The sequence below is a fragment of the Nelumbo lutea genome, chromosome 7 (assembly GCF_056320005.1).
Source record: "Nelumbo lutea isolate HS-2025 chromosome 7, American lotus-T2T, whole genome shotgun sequence".
NCBI classification, from domain to species: domain Eukaryota; kingdom Viridiplantae; phylum Streptophyta; class Magnoliopsida; order Proteales; family Nelumbonaceae; genus Nelumbo; species Nelumbo lutea.
Window position 1 is genome coordinate 25792811 of NC_142690.1, and position 21519 is coordinate 25814329.

General features: G+C 35.0%; 1 protein-coding gene across 1 annotated transcript in view; it reads left to right on the forward strand.

Annotated features, from left to right (window-relative positions):
* The first annotated feature begins 5659 nt into the window (after positions 1-5659).
* LOC148845781 (phosphoesterase) overlaps positions 5660-21519 on the forward strand; it is a 29964-nt gene continuing 14104 nt past the window's right edge. The window contains exons 1-8 of the mRNA XM_088955386.1: positions 5660-6168; positions 6290-6349; positions 6512-6574; positions 6659-6718; positions 6841-6903; positions 8264-8335; positions 8507-8563; positions 15120-15196. Of these exons, the coding sequence (XP_088811512.1) occupies positions 5815-6168; positions 6290-6349; positions 6512-6574; positions 6659-6718; positions 6841-6903; positions 8264-8335; positions 8507-8563; positions 15120-15196 (806 nt within the window). The 5' untranslated portion in view covers positions 5660-5814. The remainder of the gene's footprint in view (positions 6169-6289; positions 6350-6511; positions 6575-6658; positions 6719-6840; positions 6904-8263; positions 8336-8506; positions 8564-15119; positions 15197-21519) is intronic.

The window sequence follows — 21519 nt, forward strand, 5'->3', positions numbered from 1 at the left end:
CTCATTACAGGTCTATGGTGGCTTTGAGCTCATCATAGATTTGTGTTGGCTTTTAGTTCATCACAGGTTTGTATTGGCTTTGAGCTCATCGCAAATCTGTGGCAATTTTGAGCTCATTGTAAGTTCATGCCAAGTTGTGAGTTTGTCGTGGATGTCTCTATAGCACTGGTTTAGTATCTTCTGTGCCATTGCAATCGTGATGAATAACATGTACCTATAACATCTTATGAAACAACAGTACTTATTGTAAAAATTAGTTGAAATTTTGATTTAACGTGCAACAAATATCCATAAATTCATTGTAGTTTGACTCTATAATTATTGTTGAATTTTTTGTATTTAGTTGGGTAAATTGCATATGAGTACCTTGTACTTTGGGCCTAGTCTCACTTTGGTACTTGAATTTCAAAATGTTCCAATCTAGTACTTAAACTTTCAAAACGGCCTAATTTAGTCCCTATTGTTAGCATTCCGTCAATTATTTGTATTATGTGATGACATATGCAACTTAAAACTTCTAAAATGTCAAAATTGTCCTTCAAAATAAGACATTATTCATCATCTTCTTCCTCAAGAATCAATATTAAACTAAAGCAATGGTGAACAACCCAAAAGACATTTGAATGGTTGATAAAGAAAATTAGATGATACCCGAAGGGCATTTGTGTCATTTCACTTGCCACTTAATGACAATTAACGGTTTTGGACTGAGCTGGGACATTTTGGGAGTTCAAGTACTAGAGTGGAACGTTTTAAAATTCGGTACCAATGTGAGACGACTGGGCCCAAAGTATAGGGTACTAATATGCAATTTACCCAATTTAATTCTTACACTCTTTTTATGATTAACTTCTTAGCATTTATTCATGCTAATGAACCAGTTTGGGAATATATAATTTTTTTTTCTTATTTTGCATATGGAACTTTTCTTATTTAATTTTACCACTTTTTTCCTTATTTTATATATTCCTGGTTTGGGAATATACAAAATGCACTTTAATAAATTTCTAATGGCTTTCATGCTTGGGAGTGTACCAAGAATTTTGAATTATTTGATGCATATGACCAAATCCAGCGTAATGCATCCCCCTTCAAACCATTTGGACATTTTTAAATAATCTTTTTTTTTGTTTAATTTAATTTTAATTGCATTTTAATTTTAATCATGTGCATAGATCACCTCTGGGGCCCATAAGGAAAGGTGACCAATTGCAAATTGAATAGGCTAAAAGAGTTAGAAGCAAATAAAAAAATGACACTAATCAAAGAAATAAGAAATGATTTTAAGTGTTCATAAATTAATAATGTATATGGTGAAATAGGATTTATGTAGCCAACCCCGTATAGTTGGGATAAGGCTTAAATGATGACAATGTTGGTTTTCTTTTTTCCGTGACAATAAAAGATTCCATCAATTATGTAAACTCCTCATCATTAATGGAATGAAAAAGATATAATTCATATTTATAGTATGTTCTCAAAGTCAAGCAAACAAGTATGCTAAATAAGAAAATTTTATTTACTCAATCAAATAAATCACACTTGTTAATCAATTAATTACTTGATTCGCTTTCCAAAACACATTTGAATACCTTAAGACCATATTCACTATTGCAATATCAGAACATTTAGACATTGAAAGGACTAGGGTAAGTCCAAAAAAGGCATGAATAAAAATCACTATTAATTTAACAATGGATATATCATTAAATAGAACAAAATGACTTATACAAGATTCATGTTATTACTCCCATATGTTTTTTTTTTTTTTTATTTTTTAGAGTAACTAACTCCATATAGTTGGGATAAGGCTTATATGACAAGAATGATGATTTCTTATCCTATCCCAATGGTGGTTTAAGCTTCTTATTGGGACAACCATCTATGAATTCAATATATTAATGACAACATTTTAAGAAAATACTTATTTATATCTTAATTTTGTCTCTTCTTTTAATAAATCCATTGCAGCTATTTATTTATAAACTTATAGTTAGGGATGAGTTTGCTCATAAAAGATTAAAAAAATCAACCAAAATGAAGAAAAAAAAATGAAGTTAACCAAACTAGTTAGTATTGTATATTATTATTAACTAGTGGAAGGTGCCCATTCTAAGCATGAGCATGAAGATAAGTAAGAGACATATCATCAATGTGTAATTGATTTATAAATGATGTGAACAATGCAATTTCTTAACATGAAATCTAATTTTGAAGGTGCATAAGAAATGAGGTGGATGGAGTTTATATTACAATTTATAAGTTTAGTGCTGATAGTTAAACATCATATAGTTTAACTTGAGTTTACATGTTAGATTATTTAATTTTATTTTGTCAATGAAAAAGCTTTCAATGATATTAATATAATTTTAAAACATATGCATCATAGAAGATAAATGAATTATCAAGCTTGCTTTCAAGATTGGTTGCTTTCTTTTATATTAAGCTTCATCCTTTATTTGAAATGAAAATATAAGAATATAATTAGCATGTTTTGATATAGTTATTAAAGTATTATTACATTATGTACGTACTTTCATTGTTAGGTTGAATATTTATTATTGCAGTGAAATCTACAAAATGAAAATAGGCTAATTATGAAAGAGTGAATAATTTTCAAAGAAATAGTTTATTTAGAAAAGTTATAGTACTACCTTATAGGCACAAAGCTTTTGGATTAATTCCCTCTATAATAAAAAAATGTATTGTAACCATGAAAGCACGAAAAATAAGAATCATGATAGATGTTGTAAGGTAGTAAGAAGATAATTCTTTTATATAACTTTACTTGGCTCTCTAATGGAGAAGGGCCTTGCAATTATTAATTGGGTAATAAAAAAAATAAAGCATTAATGATCACAACATCAAGGAAACCTATACTACTTTAAAAAGTACAAATAATTTTGTAAGGAAAATTATTGATTTAAAAATGAGGAAAAAAGAGAGGAATGTGTTATTGGTCTTAAATGACTTGAAAAGAGCTAATATTTAGACAAATTTAGCTATTTATTTTAACTTCTTGCTAAATTGGATGGGAAGGAAAAATGAAAATTTCTGAATAAACTATTTTTTAAATTTTATAAGGATGAAATTTGCCCCTCCATATTAAAAGTTCTTAGTCTTAAATGAGTTGAAAGCAACTATTATTAAGACAAATATATCTATCTGTTTTTACTTTTTATTGACTTTCACAAGAGAGTCAAAAATCAAAATTTGTGATCAATTGTTGCAACTATATTGAATCCATTTGTTTCATGTCTCATCTCCTCTTTTCTTATCTTCTCTATCTGTTTAAAATTTTTACTATTTATTATAATTGAAATTAAATGTATGCCTCATCTCCTTTGCTCTTCTTCATTTGTTGAAATTAATTACTCGTTAGAATTTTATGATAGGTATATGTGCACGTGGAAATTTTAAATTACAATAACAATTATTATTATTAAAATTTGTATTCCATTTATGTCATAAATAAAAAATGATTTTATTTTGACAAATTTTTTATTTAATACAATGAATATATGACATTAGAAATTTCTATAAATGTTTTCGAAAAAATTCTATACTTTTTCATTTTTTTTTGTGTTCTATATTTTTAAATATTTATTATTCACTTGTGACATGATGACTTTCTTTGAAAAGTTGGGTCGTTGACCCACTATCTAGATAAGAAAATAGCTTTACTTTCGGATCTGTTTCAAATTATATATTTCATCTATATTATATAAATATTTTTTACTTATCACACTTAATTTCTGTTTGACATGATTAATATATAATTTTTTTTATATATTTTTTGATTACTTATACTTTTTTTTTAAGATTTATTATTTAACTATCATATCATTGACTAATCCATTCATATCATTGACTAATCCATTTGACCCAAATCACTAACCCACCACTCATAAAGAAAAACAATTTGATTTCTATGTTGATATTAAATTTTGTATTACATTTCCGATATTAATAAAATTATTTTTTATGTATAAAACTTATTTTTGTTCAATATAATGAATGTATAATATTAGATATATACCTAATATTTTATTTTTTACAAATATATAACATTAGATATGTACCCAAAAATTTATCAACTTTTTAATTTTATTATTTGACTATGATATCACCATTTAATTTCCACGTTGATTTTAAAATTGGCATTCCATTTTCATCATTAATAAAAATACTTCTGACATTTCGTACTTATTTTTGTTTAGTATAATGAATATACAATATTAGAGATATTCCCAATTCCTTTTTTTGTACAATACATTTTATTAATTTTAATTTTTATTATTTAATTATGTCATTATTTATTAACCCATTTGACCCCAAATGTTTGAATTTATTACCCACCATTGGGAGGGAAGAAAATTATTTTGTTTTCAAAATTCTTTTCAAAATATTTGTTTTTATATTATTAAAATTAAAATTATGGATTTAATTAGTAGAATTTAATAATGAGAAAAATATATCTTAAATATAGGATTTAATGAGAGAATATACCTTAGATATGGGACTTAATGAGAGAGAATAGGAAAATAGTTTTAATTTCAATTGGTTTAAAATTTTACATTTCATTTCCATCATTAATAAAAATATTTCTTATTTATCATACTTATTTTTGTTTAATATGCCAAATATATGATATTAAAAATATTCATTTTTTTAATTCATTTTTTTTTTGCATTTTACATACTTTTGGATTTTATTATTTCATTGTAGCAACACGGATTGACCCATTTGACCCAAAATGGTTTAATTTCTTACCACCACCTAGATGAAAACACTAATTTTTCTAGGTAGATTTTTAAAATATAATTTTTTATATTATTGAAATATTAATTTATTATGCATATATTTAATTAATATAATTTAATGATAAAAATAAACAAAATTCTCTTAAATATATGATTCAATGAAAGTGAATACAAGTTAATACCTTAAATTAATTTTTGATTTAATGAGAAAGAATTGAATGGATTGAATATCTTAATTAAAATTACCTATTTTCAACTCATTTAATATCAATAACCGGTTATCCTATTTGTCCTCATTTTTTTCCAATAGAATTAATTATGAAGGGATAAAATTTATCCTTAAAAATTTTCATAAATATTCTTGAGGCTATTAATGCTTTTTAAAGTAGTGTAAATGTCAACTAGTTTAGACCTAGGATTATCATTAATTGTGACAAAATCATGGACCTAGACTCGTCCTAAGTAATAATTAGGACAATTGGGTTTGACACGATAGACTCAATTATATTGACACCTATATTTATTTATTATCGATTTAATTAATAATTTAAAAACTTGAAATTTGATAATATAGCTTTAATAAAAATAATATTGAAATACTAAATTATTTATATGCTAATAAATTAAGTTTTTTAACTAATACTATTTTATATATTATCTATCAAATTTATCATTTCAAACATAAAATATAATAACAATCATAAAACCTGTATATTTTAATAAAATAATGATCGAGAACAAGCAATAATTAGAATTGATCAAATTATTAAATATTAATCGAGATTCGAGACAAAATATGAACCAGAACCAGCACAATCGGTTCGTTCGGTCGGTCGGGGTGAACCGACCCATTGAGGCCTATATTATTCATTTGGCGGCTTGGCCAAGCCTTTGAGGCCCTGACCCTGTGACCCGCGTTTCCTGCCAGCTTGCGCGGAAGCACAAACGATCGATCGACCAAAATGGCGGGAAGATATGTTCTGAACGTTCTGAGTCCATCGTCTTCGAGAAGTCACTAGATTTCTTCATCCAACACCTCATCGCATTTTGCATGTCAAGTTTCACGTATTTGCCCATTTTATCACAAAACCCTAACCGTTCTAATTCACTCTTCATTCGAACTCGGCGTAGAGTTCTGCCACTCATTTCGAGTCGTTTCTATTGTTCCTGCGTCAGAAGATCTATAATGGTTGCATTGAACATCGTCGCCGAGTACGCGAAGTCTAATCGATCTTCCTGTAAGAAATGCTCGAAAACCATTACTGTGAATACTCTGAGGTTAGGCTTGGTCAGTAGAGATTCTCGGGGCTTCGATATGACGAGATGGCATCACTTGAGTTGCTTCCCTACTGATTCTGAGCAGATCGTTTCTGCGGGGAAGATAAAGGGTTTTTCGACACTGAAGGTTCTACTGGATGCACGCTATTCGTTTTCTTCTTTTTTGTTTTTTTGAATCCCTATCTCACCGATTAAAAATTCCTTTATTTGATAGTTATTTTTATTCTCGTTCTTTTCTGCGGTTTCAGAGCAGTGATCAGGAAGCATTGAAGAAATTGGAGGCCGGGCGGAGCCAGTCGCTTAAAGAGGTTTGAGCTGATTTCACTGCAATCCAGCCATTCCATCGAAATCAATGTTGTGAAAAAATAACCTTTACCACAGTTCTTTGTTCGGGAGATATTATTGAACTTGCACGTGCGAAGACATATGTTAGATGGTATTGAGCTATTACCGGTGCTATTCTTTTTCAGGTTTTTGATGGAGATGAAGATGGAGCCGAAGGAAGCGAGGGAAAGAGTTCAAAGGAGTTGAAAGTAAGTAAACATGCCTAAAGGGTGTCATGGCTTTGGTTAAGTTTCTACTATTTGTTGTCTTCACTAATTTTCTTTTGGTTTCAGGTTAATAAAGCAGAAGCGGAGACAGATGAACTTAAGGAAAGGAGTTCAAAGAAATCAAAGGTGGATGGGTACTCTTATGAAGTTTATGAACTTTTGCATGAATGTATTTCTCTTAGTGTGGCATGAGCATTGTTTTAGTTATTTCTTTGCCCTGTTGCTTACATATTTTTTATTTATTATAGGTTTGTAAACCAGATGGAGCTGAGATGGACGGCCTTGATCAAGGGAATTCAAATGAATCGAAGGTAGTTTGATGCTATTTTGCAAAGCCTTGTCGCAACCAGTTATTTAAAAGGCGCGTCTAGGCGCACAGGCGAGGTGCATTTTAGGGTAGGTGCCTCGCTCAGGTCCTAGGTGTGCCTTATGCCTCAGCCCAGGTGTGCGCCTTTTGAAAATTTGACACCTTTTCCTTTTTCTGAGTCTAGCGGTTGGGCTGGGGGCTCCGCCCCCGGACCTTGTGCCATGTTCCTCGAGGCAAGCCCAAATAGATCCATGTTAGGGTCTTAAATTCTTAGTTTTCACACAAAAAATAATGATTTTATAGTTTTAATTGCTTTTTAAGAAGATATTTTATTAGGATGAATGAATGGACAACATTACTAAATAGAGGGTTCTTGAACTAAGAATTTAAGACCCTAACATGGACTTGTTTGGGCTTGCCTCGAGGGGTGTGGCGCAAAGGTGGCTAGTAGAATTAGGAATGTAATATGTCACATTAGCTACTTGAAGTAATGTAATTGAGAAAAAAAGAGATTGTGTGTTTTATATGCTTGAAAATGTTTTATATGTTTGATTTCATTTTTAAATTCTCACTTGAATGTGCTTTACATATTACATTTATGTATTTTAATTTTAGATAATAGGTTTTTTAAAACATTTATTTTAAAATTTAAGTTTATATTTTTATTAATATTATGTTTTATAATTTTTTGATTTTTTTTGAATTTTTTAGTTTTTTTTTTAAATTTTTGCGCCTTGCTTATAAAGGCACACGCTTCGCCTTGTGCCTCAGGCACAAATTGACCCTTGCACCTTGTGCTTTTAAAACACTGTTTGCAACTATATAGGATCAGCTAAGAAGCTGACTAACACCATTAATATATTGTCAAGCCCTTCATTGGATCTTTTTTCTGGCCATGTTGATGTTTCTAATTTTTAATTTGAAGTGAAAATTCTGTTACTCTCATAGTTATACAGAACAACCAACCAGTGGTTTTAATAAAATCTTACTTTGCTAATAAGAAAAGGACTTTTCTGGAAACCGAAGGAGGTATTTAACCTGACCAGGAATGTCATTGCAAAGAGCAATTCTGAACTGATTACTTGTCTATAATAATGGAATAGGTTACACAGACCAATTATGAAGTTAGAATCAAGCTTCAATTTTCAATGATTTTATCTGTTGTACTAAAGTATCTTCTTACTGTTGTTGATACTTGATAATGGCAAAAGTTGATATTATTTTGGATATGGATGATATCCTTTCCATTAATTTTTCTGGACACTCTGGACTTGTTTGTTTCCTACCTAGTTTATCTCTATATGATATTTTCATGCTTTTCCACAATTGAGCTGATCAGTTTCCTTTGTAATAATTGTTCCCAGTTGTGTATATCTGGAAATGAAGCTAATTTGGGCATAGTTTTTTCTCTTTCTGGTGTAAAGGATAAGTACAAGGTTTGCACTTATCCCAGCTTTCTTTATTCCATATAATACATGGTGTTTATGCTTGGTTTACCGTTTTGGTAAATTTGATGAGCTTATCAATCATGGATCTGCTTGTCTTGTAAATGCTCCTTTTCATTACGTGTTATTTAAGCTGTTGCTTTAATCTTTTTCTTGAATCAGGATGCCACATTATTACCGAAATGGAAGGCTTTTCAAACAATTATATTTCTTGAACGGGTGAGATGTTGGTCGGTTGGTCCTAATTTATTGAATATTTCCTTTAGATATCTATGGTTTGAACATTAGTTAGGTGTTAGGTGAGTTGTTTGTGATGCAAATTTTTTTTTTCTGCCACAGTTTGATGTTTGTCAATACTTGATTATCTGAACTTTTAATAGCGCAAAGGTTTTGCTTTATTTCACCTTTTTTTTTTGACAAATAACTTCAATATTATATTAATTAACCAATAAAATATACATAGAATACAAGCATCCCATGGAGAGGTGTGGGGTGCAACTTCTCACAAATTTAAATTAGATTACGATTGAGCCACCTACAATTTTCTCCTATTAATCCCTTGGTTTTCTAATGTATTGGCCAATCCATTTCTCGATCTTTGAACCTATTGTTTCCTTAATGTCATGCTATTAACCATTTAAATCTCTTGATTACATCCCTATAGGCCCATATAACAGACTCTGGGTTCTTCAACCATCCCACCACTTCCTCGGAACCCCTTCAAGAATTAAACTCTCCAAGTTCAACTCTTTTGCTATCTGCACCTCTTGAAGAACAGCCAGGAATTCAGCCCTGATAGAGTCCTCAGCATCAGCAGGGGTTAAGAACAAAACAACAAGAAAACCAGCTGTATCTGAAATTGCTTTATTTCAATTTTTCATAATTCACTAAATCAAGTCGAGTTCAGCTTGCAATCTACATTTTCTTCTTATCTTGAAGACTTGAACCTTTGGTTGAAATATGTAATTATTTCTTCATCTTGGCACTACTGGTGTAATATAATTTAGTGGTGTCTTTCTCTCTATGTATGGTATGCATAAAATTTTGAATTTCAATAGTTTTGAAATTTCTTTTTGACTTGAAGCAATTCTGGAGGTCTTGATATTTCAAAACTTAAACCAATTTCAAGTGACTATGCTTTTGTTCAAAACTTTTAATAGTCTACTGCTCTGTGTATGTATGTGTGTTTGTGATAGGATGCACTCTCTAATTTGAGAACACTTTGGAAATTTGGAATTTTGATTTTTTGGTTTTGGAAAGATTGAACCTGGTGTCTGTTTGCACCTAGTTTTTGTTCCAAATCCAACAATTGGGATTGTTCCATGTAACAAATCCAGTCAAGATAGACCAAAAAGAAAAAAAGAAAAAACAAATGCAGTCAAGCCAACGAAACTAACCCAGAGCTCATTGATGTGGGATGACCTGCAGTCCAGAACATTTCTGCAACCTCATTCTTGTTTTTGCAGGTTCATTCATCACTTTTGCATTCTAGGTCATCCCTTTTGGAATAATTCTGCCATGTAAGGGTAATGAGCCTCCTAGTTCAGCCTGTGTTTGAGCTCACTCCTTCAAGCTCAGGCAGGAAAAAAGATGCTTAGTGTATACTATGCTTTTCTGTTTTCATTTTGTTAATTTTCTCTGTTAGGTTGCTTTGATAGTGATAGAATCAGAAATGAGCACATTGGAGAGGACTTGGGAGTGGCTCCAGTAGTGACAACTGACAAGATGAGGGAAAGTTGACAGAGTCATGTATATAGATGACCAATGACTGCACCAATAAGGAGTGTATTTGTGCAAGTAGAAGGCTCTAAAAGAGCAAGGGGAAGATAAAAGAAATTGCAGTCTGAAGTGGTAAAAATTATTTAAAGGTTTATTATTTTACAGAAAACATGGCTCTTGATAGAGTGAAATAGTGGGACAGGATTTGTGTGGCCAACCTCAAATATTCAGGATCAAGGCCGTGTTTAGTTGAGTTTAGGCTGCTTCAGTAGCAAATTAGAATTCAGGTTTCTTTTGTAAAGAGAGCCTTCTGTTCTCTATAAACAGTTATATTTTCCTTCACTTTTGAAGTTAAATGATTGAACAAATAAAGCTTTTGGTCCACAGCTTTTGGAATTTGTTTTTGAGGTGGACTGGTGGAAATCGGAAACACCATTAACCCTTGGTTCTAGGACTATTTCCCTCCTCTCTCTCATGTGCCTTCTCCTTCCCTCTTAAAGTTCCTTCCTTGGGAACTGCACCACACAACTTATAGAATGACATAGCAGAAGGGACACCAACCCTCACTTGATCTATTGTTGAGTTGTTGGGTCGTGTGAAGTCTTTTAGTGTTTTTTTATTTTATGCTAATGGGCCTGAATTTTGATGGACCTAAGTCTTTTATATATATATATATTTATTTGTTCATGCAGCTGCCCTACTAAGGGCTTTCTTGTAAGTATACCTTTAATTATGATTAGATCTAATAAAACTCAATTAGGGAACTGGGAGACAGCTATGATTATCTTTGCCCAAAATCCAATTCTATTCTCTTCTCTTTTCCCTACTTGGTATCAAACCAGTGTTCTTCATCTTTTTCTTTCTTTCTTGAACCCATAAACTTTAGGCATTAGGGTCAACGGAGTGTATGGATGGATGAGTTGCTGATCATTGTTGGAAGTTGTTGCCTAGTTGGTAGAAGGTTTTGCAGATCTTAAGTTGCTGTTTTGAAGCCTAGAAAATACTCTTGAAAATTTCTACCCAAAATCTGAACTGACAGGAGGAGTCTGAACTTGATTGAGTTAAGGGTTAAAGAGGTGGGTTGAAGCTGGTGCTTGGGGCTCTATAGGAGCTATTTGATCTGTTATAGGGTGCAACAGCCTTTGGAAAGTGATCTAGGAAAGCTGCCAGGAGCAATTGTGGTTTCTCTCTTTGTCCTAGGAGCCAAGGTGGGTGAAAACCCTACCTTCAGGTGTTCATTTGACTATAGGTCAGTTGTTCTAGGTTTGTTATACCTTTCTTTTGTTTTCAATGGCCTCCAGATTGATTTGTTAGATCAATGGAGCAATTCGGAGTTGATTTGAAGCAATACTCATAATCTAGGGTTGGTCTAGCAAGCTTTGCGGACAGTTTTTACAATGTTGTGATTGCAGTAAGGTCGGATCAGACTAACCACTTGGAGTGGTCTCAGTCTATACAGAATTATGTTTGCAATAGTGGGAAACTTGGTTATCTTATAGGCTATAGTAAGAAACTAGAAGAGAAGGATCCTACATATGAGAAGAGGATTTGGGAGTGTTCCCAAGTTTGTAGGGGTGGAGGCTGGTTTAGCACCAAGTTTGCTAGTCTCTACAAGTAGATCAAGGACATATTTGTGTTGAGAAACGAAGATACCATCCTTAAATCTAACAACTTCAATTTGCAAGAAATATCCGAGATCTCCCAAATCCTTGATTTCAAACTCAGTGTTAAGGAACCGTTTGACTTTAACCACTTCCTGGGTGTCATTGCCAATAACCACGATGTCCTCAACATAAACAATAAAAAAACTCACCAAGGAATTACTCCCCTTAACAAATAAAGTATGAGCATACCGAGTCTGTGCGTATCCAAAAGAGACAAGGGCAGCTCTCTCAAACCAAGCTCTAGGAGACTGTTTAAGGCTGCAAAGGGATTTCTTCAATTTATACAACTTCCCTTGCATTTCCTTCCCATACAACCTTGGAGGTAAAGATATATCGACCTCTTCATGTAGGTCTCCATTTAAGAAGGCATTTTTAACATCAAATTGGTGAAGCGGCCAATCGAAATTATTGTGGACAGCCCTATTGTCTGATAGGGGAGTGTTCTAGAGATCTTGAGAAGTTGTTATTATTTTTGCATGACTCGACCAGATATTTCATATGCAATGAGTGTCATTGGTTAGTTTATGCATTTACCTAGAGATACACATTTAGCAGTTGTAGAGAGGGTTTTGTGTTATTTAAAAGGCACTCTAGGGAAAGGTATTCTGTTTGCCAAGCACAAACATATGAAGTTGGAAGCATACACTGATGCTAATTAGGTTGGATGTATTGATGATAGGAGATCCACATCAGGATACTGCGCTTTGGTAGTAGGGAACATTATCTCATAGAGGAGTAAGAAGCAGTCTGTAGTAGTCAAATCTTTAGATGAGGCAGGGTGTAGAGCAATGGCACATGGAGTTTAAGAATTATTGTGGCTTAGATCACTTTTGGAAGAGTTGGATATTGACTATCACAAGCCAATGATGCTATATTGTGATAACCAGATAGCTATCAACATTGCACATAATCCTGTTTAGCATGATGGAACCAAGCACACAGAGTTGGTAGACATTTTATACAGGAGAGAGTTGCTTTAGGGGAAGTTTGCTTGCCGTTCATTGCTTCAGAAGAGTAGTTGGCTGATGCCTTGACCAAAGGTGTTCCAAAAGGAAAATTGATACACTATATAAGCAAGCCGGGCATGATTGATATCTATGCTCAACTTGAGGGGAGTGTAGAGAGACTAGGCTGAATGGGCCTTAGTTCTTGACTACTTGTTTTCTGTTTAGTAGTGCTCTATTTATTTTTTGTGTGTTACCTGTTAACTTCTTTTAATTTCTTTTAAGTTATTGCTGAGTTGGCTGCCCACTTAAGGGCAGACATGTAATTATCTTGATTAGTTGAGATTAATAAAAGATTAGTGGGGGGAGAGTGGGAACCATCGAACTCTCTTCTTCTTCCTCTCCTTCTCAATCTTCTTCTCTTCTGCTGTAGTGCTGTATCTCTCTTCTTTTCTTCCTTTTTTATTGCTGTAATCAGAATTTAATACCGGACTTAAGAGGACTGATTCACATCTACTTACATTGTGGCAAAAAGAGAAGACATGGCAGGATGTGATTAGTAAACTGTAAAGAGGTCTGACAGGACAGGAAATGAAACTTAATTGCACAAAATTTGAAAAAATAGGGTGGACTTTAGGTAGGGGGTTGGCCAGTTGTTGCAATCCCTAGTCATGGCTCTTCATTCTGGTACTCATCAGCACCTTGTTTCATCTGCAATGATCTCAGCTACTATATGATTGTTGTTGTTGGCACTTCCAGTGTAGAAAGTGGTAAACCTTTTCTGCTCTCCCTACCATCCAACTTCTGCGGTCCTTGGTGGTGCCCTGATCCAGCCTCTCTGCCATCAATCTTGATTTGTACTTAGCACAATCTGCTGAAAGTTGTAAGTTGTCTTCTGCTTAAATCAATAAACATTTACATTCTGGCCAAACCTCTTGTTGATCACATTTTCTATAACTCTACTTGTATTTTGAAGACTGCTTTGACCGAGCACAATATTAGAACCCCTCTTGACCCATGATACCCAGACTCCTGTACATGCCTATCATAGTGATATCACAACTGATACTTATGGGATAATACCTGGTACTGCATAGATACTTCTAGGTGTACACTATAGCATTACCACTTTTAAAATATGTAAGGTGGCATGTTTTAACAAATTATTCTATCAAAATATATGTACATGTTAGAAATGTAATTAAATTTTGCAAGACATAATCCTCGAGAAATGCATGATGTGAGCATATTATATGGGATATTCATATATATATCCATGTCCAGAATTTTAGGAAATGGAGACTGGAGATTCACATCTCTATAACCTATATCTGTGTCTATGTCATATCTGTATTTGTATCTGGGCATCATAGCTCTTGACGAAGACAAAGAAATTCCATCATAGCAGGAATAACCCCATAAGTCAATTGCTTTATCTGTAACTTTGATGGCCAGACAAATAGTTGACTTTTAACCTGATCAAATAACAGGAAATTATTCAATTTTCTGATCCAATAATTTGCAAGGTGCCTGAGGTACAAGGACATGGTCTGGTGGCACCTATCTTGGCAAGTCCATGAACTAATAATGTTGGGGTTGAAATTCAACATTGTTTTGTGACAATGACCTCCCTGAATTTTTAGATTCCATCACTTAACCCCCACCATTAGCATTCTGTGAGTTAACTTCAAAACAGATTCTCATGTGACAAGACCCTAGTGTTATGCATCTTCATTCTTCTTAATACAAGACATCTTTAGTAAAAAAGAAACAAGAAAAAAAAAGAGATCCTCTTCCCTCTTCTTCCTCCTCATCCTCCTCTTAAGGAGGCTTACGCTTCCTTGTGCTCAGGAGGCTTATGCGTCTTATGTTCTGAACTACGTCTCATGCCTCCAGGCAGTGAAACACCTTGTGTCATGCCTCTGGGTTTTAAAACATTGGAATCTAAAAGTTCAAGGGAGGGGGGTTGTTGCAAAAATAAAGTTTTGGGGCTAAGTGTTGCTATCCCTCAAGTACAGGGTGGTAGTCTGTAATTTACCCTTACTAATTACTAAAATTGTGCTGTTTCCTAATTCAAGTTGGTTTACATTCTCAATAACAAACTCAGTACAAAGGCCTTCAAGATGTTATTATTGGCACGGGTCCCATCTTTCTAGATAAAGTAGATTGTCTAATTACAAATTAAACGATTAAGACCTAATTTAGTCTCCTAAAATAAAATAAAATAAACTCATCCTTAATGCTTCAGGGCTGGGTCTCAAACAAAATATGTATTTTTAAAGAAATAGTCCCCTCCTCCCCTGGCACACATGGTGAATGCCCCATGTTTATATGTTTACATGCATTTACAAATTGAAATATGCACTTTTAAACTTTTTTCATACTTCTTGACACAGTGATTGAAATGGTCTTCATTTACATGTTCTCCTTTACACTTTGTTAGCACAGGATGATGGACTTCACGATTCAAGAAAAATTGCTGCATTCGATTTTGATGGGTGCCTGGTGAAAACATCTGTTAAAAGGTACTTTGACTGCATCCAAGTATCCAACATTTTGTTGCATCATTTGGGAAAACAGAAAAATGATAAAAAAGTTTTTTTTCCTACTTGGTTATCAACTTTGGAGTCTGCTTTGAATTGAGAGGAGATGACAATTCTTTTTAGATATTTACTTGATCTGTTAATGCGAGAATTTTGAATTAGACTTGGTTGGAATTGGTTCACATTGGTATGTTGAAATAGTTACTTGATATTGCGGTGAATTCCCAAAATTTTGCTAAAACTTAAAAGCTCCTATAGGAACATTATATAAACTATTTTTTTTGTGATCAAAACATTATATAAACTATTTTTTATTGGTAACACAATGTAAATATTCTGGACTGATTGGCCATGGAAATTCAATTAGGGTGGAATTATTAGCAATCAATTAAGGAATGGAAATAGCCAAATTGCTAAACCGTAAAAGTTTAATTATGGAAGGGGATCAAGAACAAACATCAGGCTGTTAACAGCTAAGATGTAGCAAGGTGCCGACCAGCTGGTTGGGATTGAATCCTGCCTGCACCTGGGTTGGGGGATGGGCTACCCTCTGTTGTGTAGCTCTTCAAACGATATAAAGAAAAAGATACAGCTAAGATGTAACTACCAAATCTTGATCTTGATTATTCATAAAAAAATCTTGATCTTGATGGAATAACATGTACAGTATAAAGATCAAAGAAATAAGAAGAGTGGGAGGCATTTTTACCATTCGAACAATCTCTCTGTCTCTCTCTCTCTCTCTGATTAATTTGGGAGGTAGCACCCCCTTGAAGCAGTGCCTAACACAATTAAAAGGGGATAGGTGGAGATGTCCAGCCAATACAATGGTTATAAAATACTTTGTACCCAGTATTCTTTTAATGAATTAAATAAGAATCTTAGTTTACATTCAGGGAAAAAACTCTGTAAACTATGAAATTAAGCGTGGACTGTCAGAATAAAGTTCCAAGTGTTTATGCACTTCTTATAGATCAATTGTTGAGCTACATAATCAGATAGATTTAGTTGCCAAATCACTTCAAATATATAACAAACTTTTAAACGTTCGCTAGTGTGAACCTGAGAAGGTCTATCCTAGCGTTGCACTCAGCCCATATTTCATGTAATGTTGCTACTCTCCTTTCGAAACCAAATGGAATGGTGAAACAGGATTCATGTAGCTGCCCCCCTATAATTGGGGCAAGGCTTAGATGATGATGGTGCTACTCTCCTTCCATTGCAAATTAATTGTCTTTATTGATACATCACAAATGTTTTAGATGAAAAATTTGCAAGTCGATTTTTTATCTTGTTTCGAGTCATGAACTTTGGTGCTATAATGCCTAAAAAACTTTAAAAACCAATATAGTTTAAAAATAATTATCTTAGGCACAAATATGGTTTGTAGAATAAAAGTATTATTCTGTATGAATTGAGCACAAAATAGTTATAAATAATTGTAGAAAAATAAATGTAGTAATGGAACTATGGGATGATTTATCAAAATAGAACCTTCTATTGAAACATTTTTACTATACATGGTAATTCTTTTTTTTTTTTTGGAAAAGGTAAAGTAATATTTATTGAAACAAGAGATATGCAAGGAAAGCTGAGATCAGTCCCAGAAAGGCCGACTGACAAAATCAGCAGTTACACATTCCACCAAGAACTAGAAAGAAAAATAACAGACACATTACAATTTCTGAATTCCTCGGACACTGACATCCAAGAAATTAATTTGCCCACTGCTTTCTGGATTAGCTCTTCCGGACTTAAAGCCTTGTTACAAAAAATCCTTATATTCCTCTCAGACCAGATGGACCATAAAACAGCACTAGGAATAGTCTTCCATACACTCTTCTTTTTCTTGGTCAACCCCTTAAGCTTCCAGGAACCCAAAAGCTTCTTAACCGAACTTGGCATAACCCAACTTAAGTTCATAGAGCTGAAGAAATGATTCCACAGCTGTGAAGAATATGGGCAGTGAATGCACAAAGATCAGTGGTTTCAGCAGTGCTCCCACACAAGCTGCATGAAAGGTCCAAAAGTTGAATGCCCCTTCTCACAAGGTTAGCTCTAGCCAAACATTTATTTAGAGCCATAGTCCAAACTAGAAAGTTAGATTTAGTTGGGCTAATGGAATTCCACACCTGATGGCAAGGGACATCAGAAACACCCCTTCTACAGAGATTAGAAGCCAGAGACTTGACAGAGAAAACACCATCTGAATTCCACTTCCACTGCCACTTATCCTCTGAGCTGAAATCCATCTCTTGATTTTGAAGAAAGGTCAACAGGTTCATTATCTCTTCCACCTCCCAATCGAAAAGGTTCCTTCTAAAGGAAGGAGACCAAAGAACTAAATCACCAGATACACTGCAACACTCAGCAATAGAAGCCTCTTGGTTAGAAGCACACTAGAAGAGGAGAGGAAAGGAATCAGCAAGGGGGCCATCCGAACACCAAGAATCCTTCCAAAACTTGGTCCTATTACCATTGCCAACTTTAATTGAGATCCCAACAGCAAGAGCTGAGAAATTCTTCATTATCCCGTTCCACAACGAGTTTCCCCAGTTGGGAGGAGAGTCCTTAGTTCTCCAATTGCCCCATTCCACACCATATTTACCAGCAATGAGAGATCTCCACCAGGCATCATTTTCTGCCGCAAATCTCCAAATCCACTTGCAGAGAAGAGCGGAGTTAAAAGATTTCAACTTTCTTATGCCTAACCCCCCTTCATCCTTGAGGAGGCAAACTTGATCCCAACTTACCAAGTGAACTTTTTTCTCCTCTTCCCAACCTCTCCAAAGAAAATTCCTTTGAAGTTTTTCAAGCTTACTTGCAACTTTGTTTGGAATAGGGAAAAGGGAAAGGAAATAGGTGGGTAAATTGGAAAGTGTGTTCTTAATCAAAGTCACCCTACCCCCAAAAGAAAGGTATTTTGCCTTCCAAGAAGCCAATTTTCTCTCCATCTCTCAATTATTGGGTCCCAAATTGAAGATAATCCACAACTCGCCCCCAGAGGATGACCCAAATATTTGACTGGGAGGGACTCAATCTGACAAGCCAAAATTTTTGCACAATCTGCTAAATTGGAAATCTGGCCCACTGGAATTATTTGACTTTTATTCCAATTGACTTTAAGGCCAGAGACCACCTCAAGCCAAGATAAGATCCCAAGAATTAAATTCACCTGGGAGGGAGAGGCATCCAAAAAGCATAAAGTATCATCTGCAAATTGGAGAATGTTCACCTTCTCCCCCCTGGAGAAATTGCAAAGCCTTCCCACTCATCAGAATCAGTAGCCTTTTTATAGAACAAAGTGAGGATCTCCATTATACATATAAAAAGTAGAGGAGGCAGAGGATCACCCTATCTAAGATCCCTGGAACTATCAAAGAAGCCCGCTTTATGACCATTAATCAAAATTGAAAAATTTGGAGAGGTGATACAAGCTTTTACCCAGTTCCTCCATTTCTGCCCAAAATTCGTCTGCTGTAACACAAGATCAACACATTTCCAGTTGACATGATCATAAGCCTTTTCAATATCAAGTTTGCAAATCAGCCCTGGGTAACCTTCTTTTTTTCTTGAATGTATAAGCTCATTTGCAATAAGGATCGAGTCCAACATCTGTCTATCCGGAACAAAGGCACTTTGGTTGTTAGAAATGACACTACCTAGAACCCCTTTCGTTCTCTTAGCAAGAACTTTGGCTAAGATTTTGTAGAAACTATGCAGAAGACTAATTGGCTTGAAATCTTTAATGTTCTCTGCACCTTCAATCTTTGGAATAAGGGTTATAAAGGTAGTGTTCAAGCTCCTCTACAATGAACCTCTCTCATAGAAGCCTTGGAAGACATTCAGAATATCTTGTCTCACAAAATCCCAACATTTAATGTAGAAAAGATTTGTGAGACCATCAGGCCCCAGGGATTTTTCATCAGCCAACATCTTAATTGCTGCTTTTATTCCTCCTCCGTGAAAGGTCTTTCAATAAAAGAAGACTGCACATCACTCAACTGTTTAAATGGAAGGGACCTAGGAAAAGGTCTGAAGGACCAGGATTTTCTATATAAATTTTTATAAAAGCTGGTTGCCATTGTCTTCATGTCTGCCTCAGAGACACCCACCCTGCTCTCTCCTTCCAACCTGGTAATTACAAAGGCTCTAGCTCTTGCATTTTCCATTTTGTGGAAGAAGTGTGTGTTTCTGTTCCCCTCTTTAAGCCATACCACTTTAGTTCTGTCTCCATTTAATTTCATCCATCACTGCCAATTTATCATACTTCAACTTCACCTGAGATCCTTTTAATCTAAGCTTCTCTGATATAGGACCCAACTCTTCTGCTGAATCAATTTCCTTTATGGTATTCAAGAGAGCCTTCTTTTCAGTATCTAAACTCATGTTTTTCTCCAATTTTCAAATCTTTAATCTTGCTTTGATGGCACCCAATTTTTTTGCCAGAATGAAAGAGCTGGTTCCCATTACTTGCAGATCATCCCACACAGTTTTCAGCAAAGGAACAAGAGTGGCATCTTCAAACCAAGCATTCTCCATTTTGAAAGGGGCTTTTGCTCTACCTCTAGCACCACAGACAAGATGAATTGGAATGTGTTCTGAAACTGGCCTGGGAAGGGCAATCTGCTTGAAATCTGGAAAGTGCTCATCCCAATTAGAGGTATTTGGGTTTCGAAAGTCTGATGAAGGGGTGGTTGGGCGGGATTTGTGTTTAAAGGATTTAAAAAATTTAATCAAAGAATTTTTGCTAGAGTTGAATGTGGCTCCCTTAGTGGGTTTTGTGCTGAAGAAGGATATTAATAGCTGTCAGAAAATGACTTTTGAGTCCTGCTCGGGTTTGATGAAATTAACTGGGGGTCAGGAGAACTTATTAGACCATCAAAACGCCAGCTGTATCCACTTAAGCAGTGGTAAGGGCCAGGTGAGGGGGCATTCGAGTGGGCCTGGGCCAAAAGCCTTTAGTAAGCCCATACTTAAGTTTTGAAGGAATGAAGTCCATAACACTGGTCTTGGGGGGTCCGTTAGAGCTAGCCTTCTTTCTAAGTTGGCGAACGCTGGGCGTAACCAACTGTTACAGGGCAATAAGTCGAATGGTAAAGGTGGTGTTCAAGAAAATCTGGGTCGTCAACTCAGCAACATGTGTTCTCGCTCTCTGCATCTGCGGGATAATCTTTGTCTGGAATCACAAGATTTGATAGGGGAGGAAATGGAAGAAGACTTGGTGGAAGCTGATCCTATCGTGGTGGAGTCAACTGGTACGGTGGAAGAGGGTGAAGGGGTTTTCTTTCAGAATAGAGATGAGGTAGGGAGGGATGTAGAGGGTGATTCAGTGAAGAATAATGGCAGTACTGCTCAATCTAATATCGAGCAAAGTAAGAGTCCCGGTGTGTTGCTTCTGGGTAACTTGCAGTCTGATAACTCGTCTTCAGATTGGGTTACTTCTAAGTTGTTGGGCTTGGGTACATTCTTGGGTGTGTCAATGGAGGGTTTGGAAGAGGAAACAATCAAGTTCTTGGAGGGGATTGAACACAGGGTTATGTTGGAAAGAGGGAAGCTTGCAGCTAAGAGAGGGGGGACAAATTCAAAGAGGAGTAGGTAATTGATGAGGTTGATTTGGGGGCTGAATGACAAGGTGGGGTCTAGTGAGGGGACGTCGAGGGGAGGGAAAAGACTTTGAGTTCTGGTTGGAGAATGACTGATGTTCTTCTTATGAATCAGATGGATTTGAAATTATTATCTTGGAATGTTAGAGGTTTGTGTTCAGGTAGAAGGCATGTTGTGGTGTGTGCTTCTTTGAAGAAATTGGAGTCGAAGATAATTATGCTGCAAGAAACTAAATTGGATTACATGGATGCTGCCATTATCAGAAGTATATGGGGTGAAGGGGTGGCTGTGGGTAGTGTTGGGGGCCTGGTGACTCTTTGGGATCCCACTATTTGCAGTCTTGTTTATGCTCATGTTGGTAATTTCTCAGTTTCATTGGTGCTGAAGTTTTTTGATAATAAATTATGTCAAGTTACAAATGTTTATGGTCCTAGAAATAGAAGCCGCTGGGGTGATTTTTGGGAGTAATTGGCAGGAGTGAGAGCCAATTTGTCTATTCCTTGGGTGATGGGAGGTGACTTTAATGTTTGCCTCTCTGCCGATGAAAAGAGTACAAGAGGTAGGAGATCTAGGGAGATGATCCAGTTTGCAGATTTTATTAACAGTTTTGAGCTGGTGGATCTTCCCCTTCAGGGCAGTCGGTTCACCTGGACAAATAATCAACATTCCCCTACTCTGGTGAGATTGGATAGGTTCTT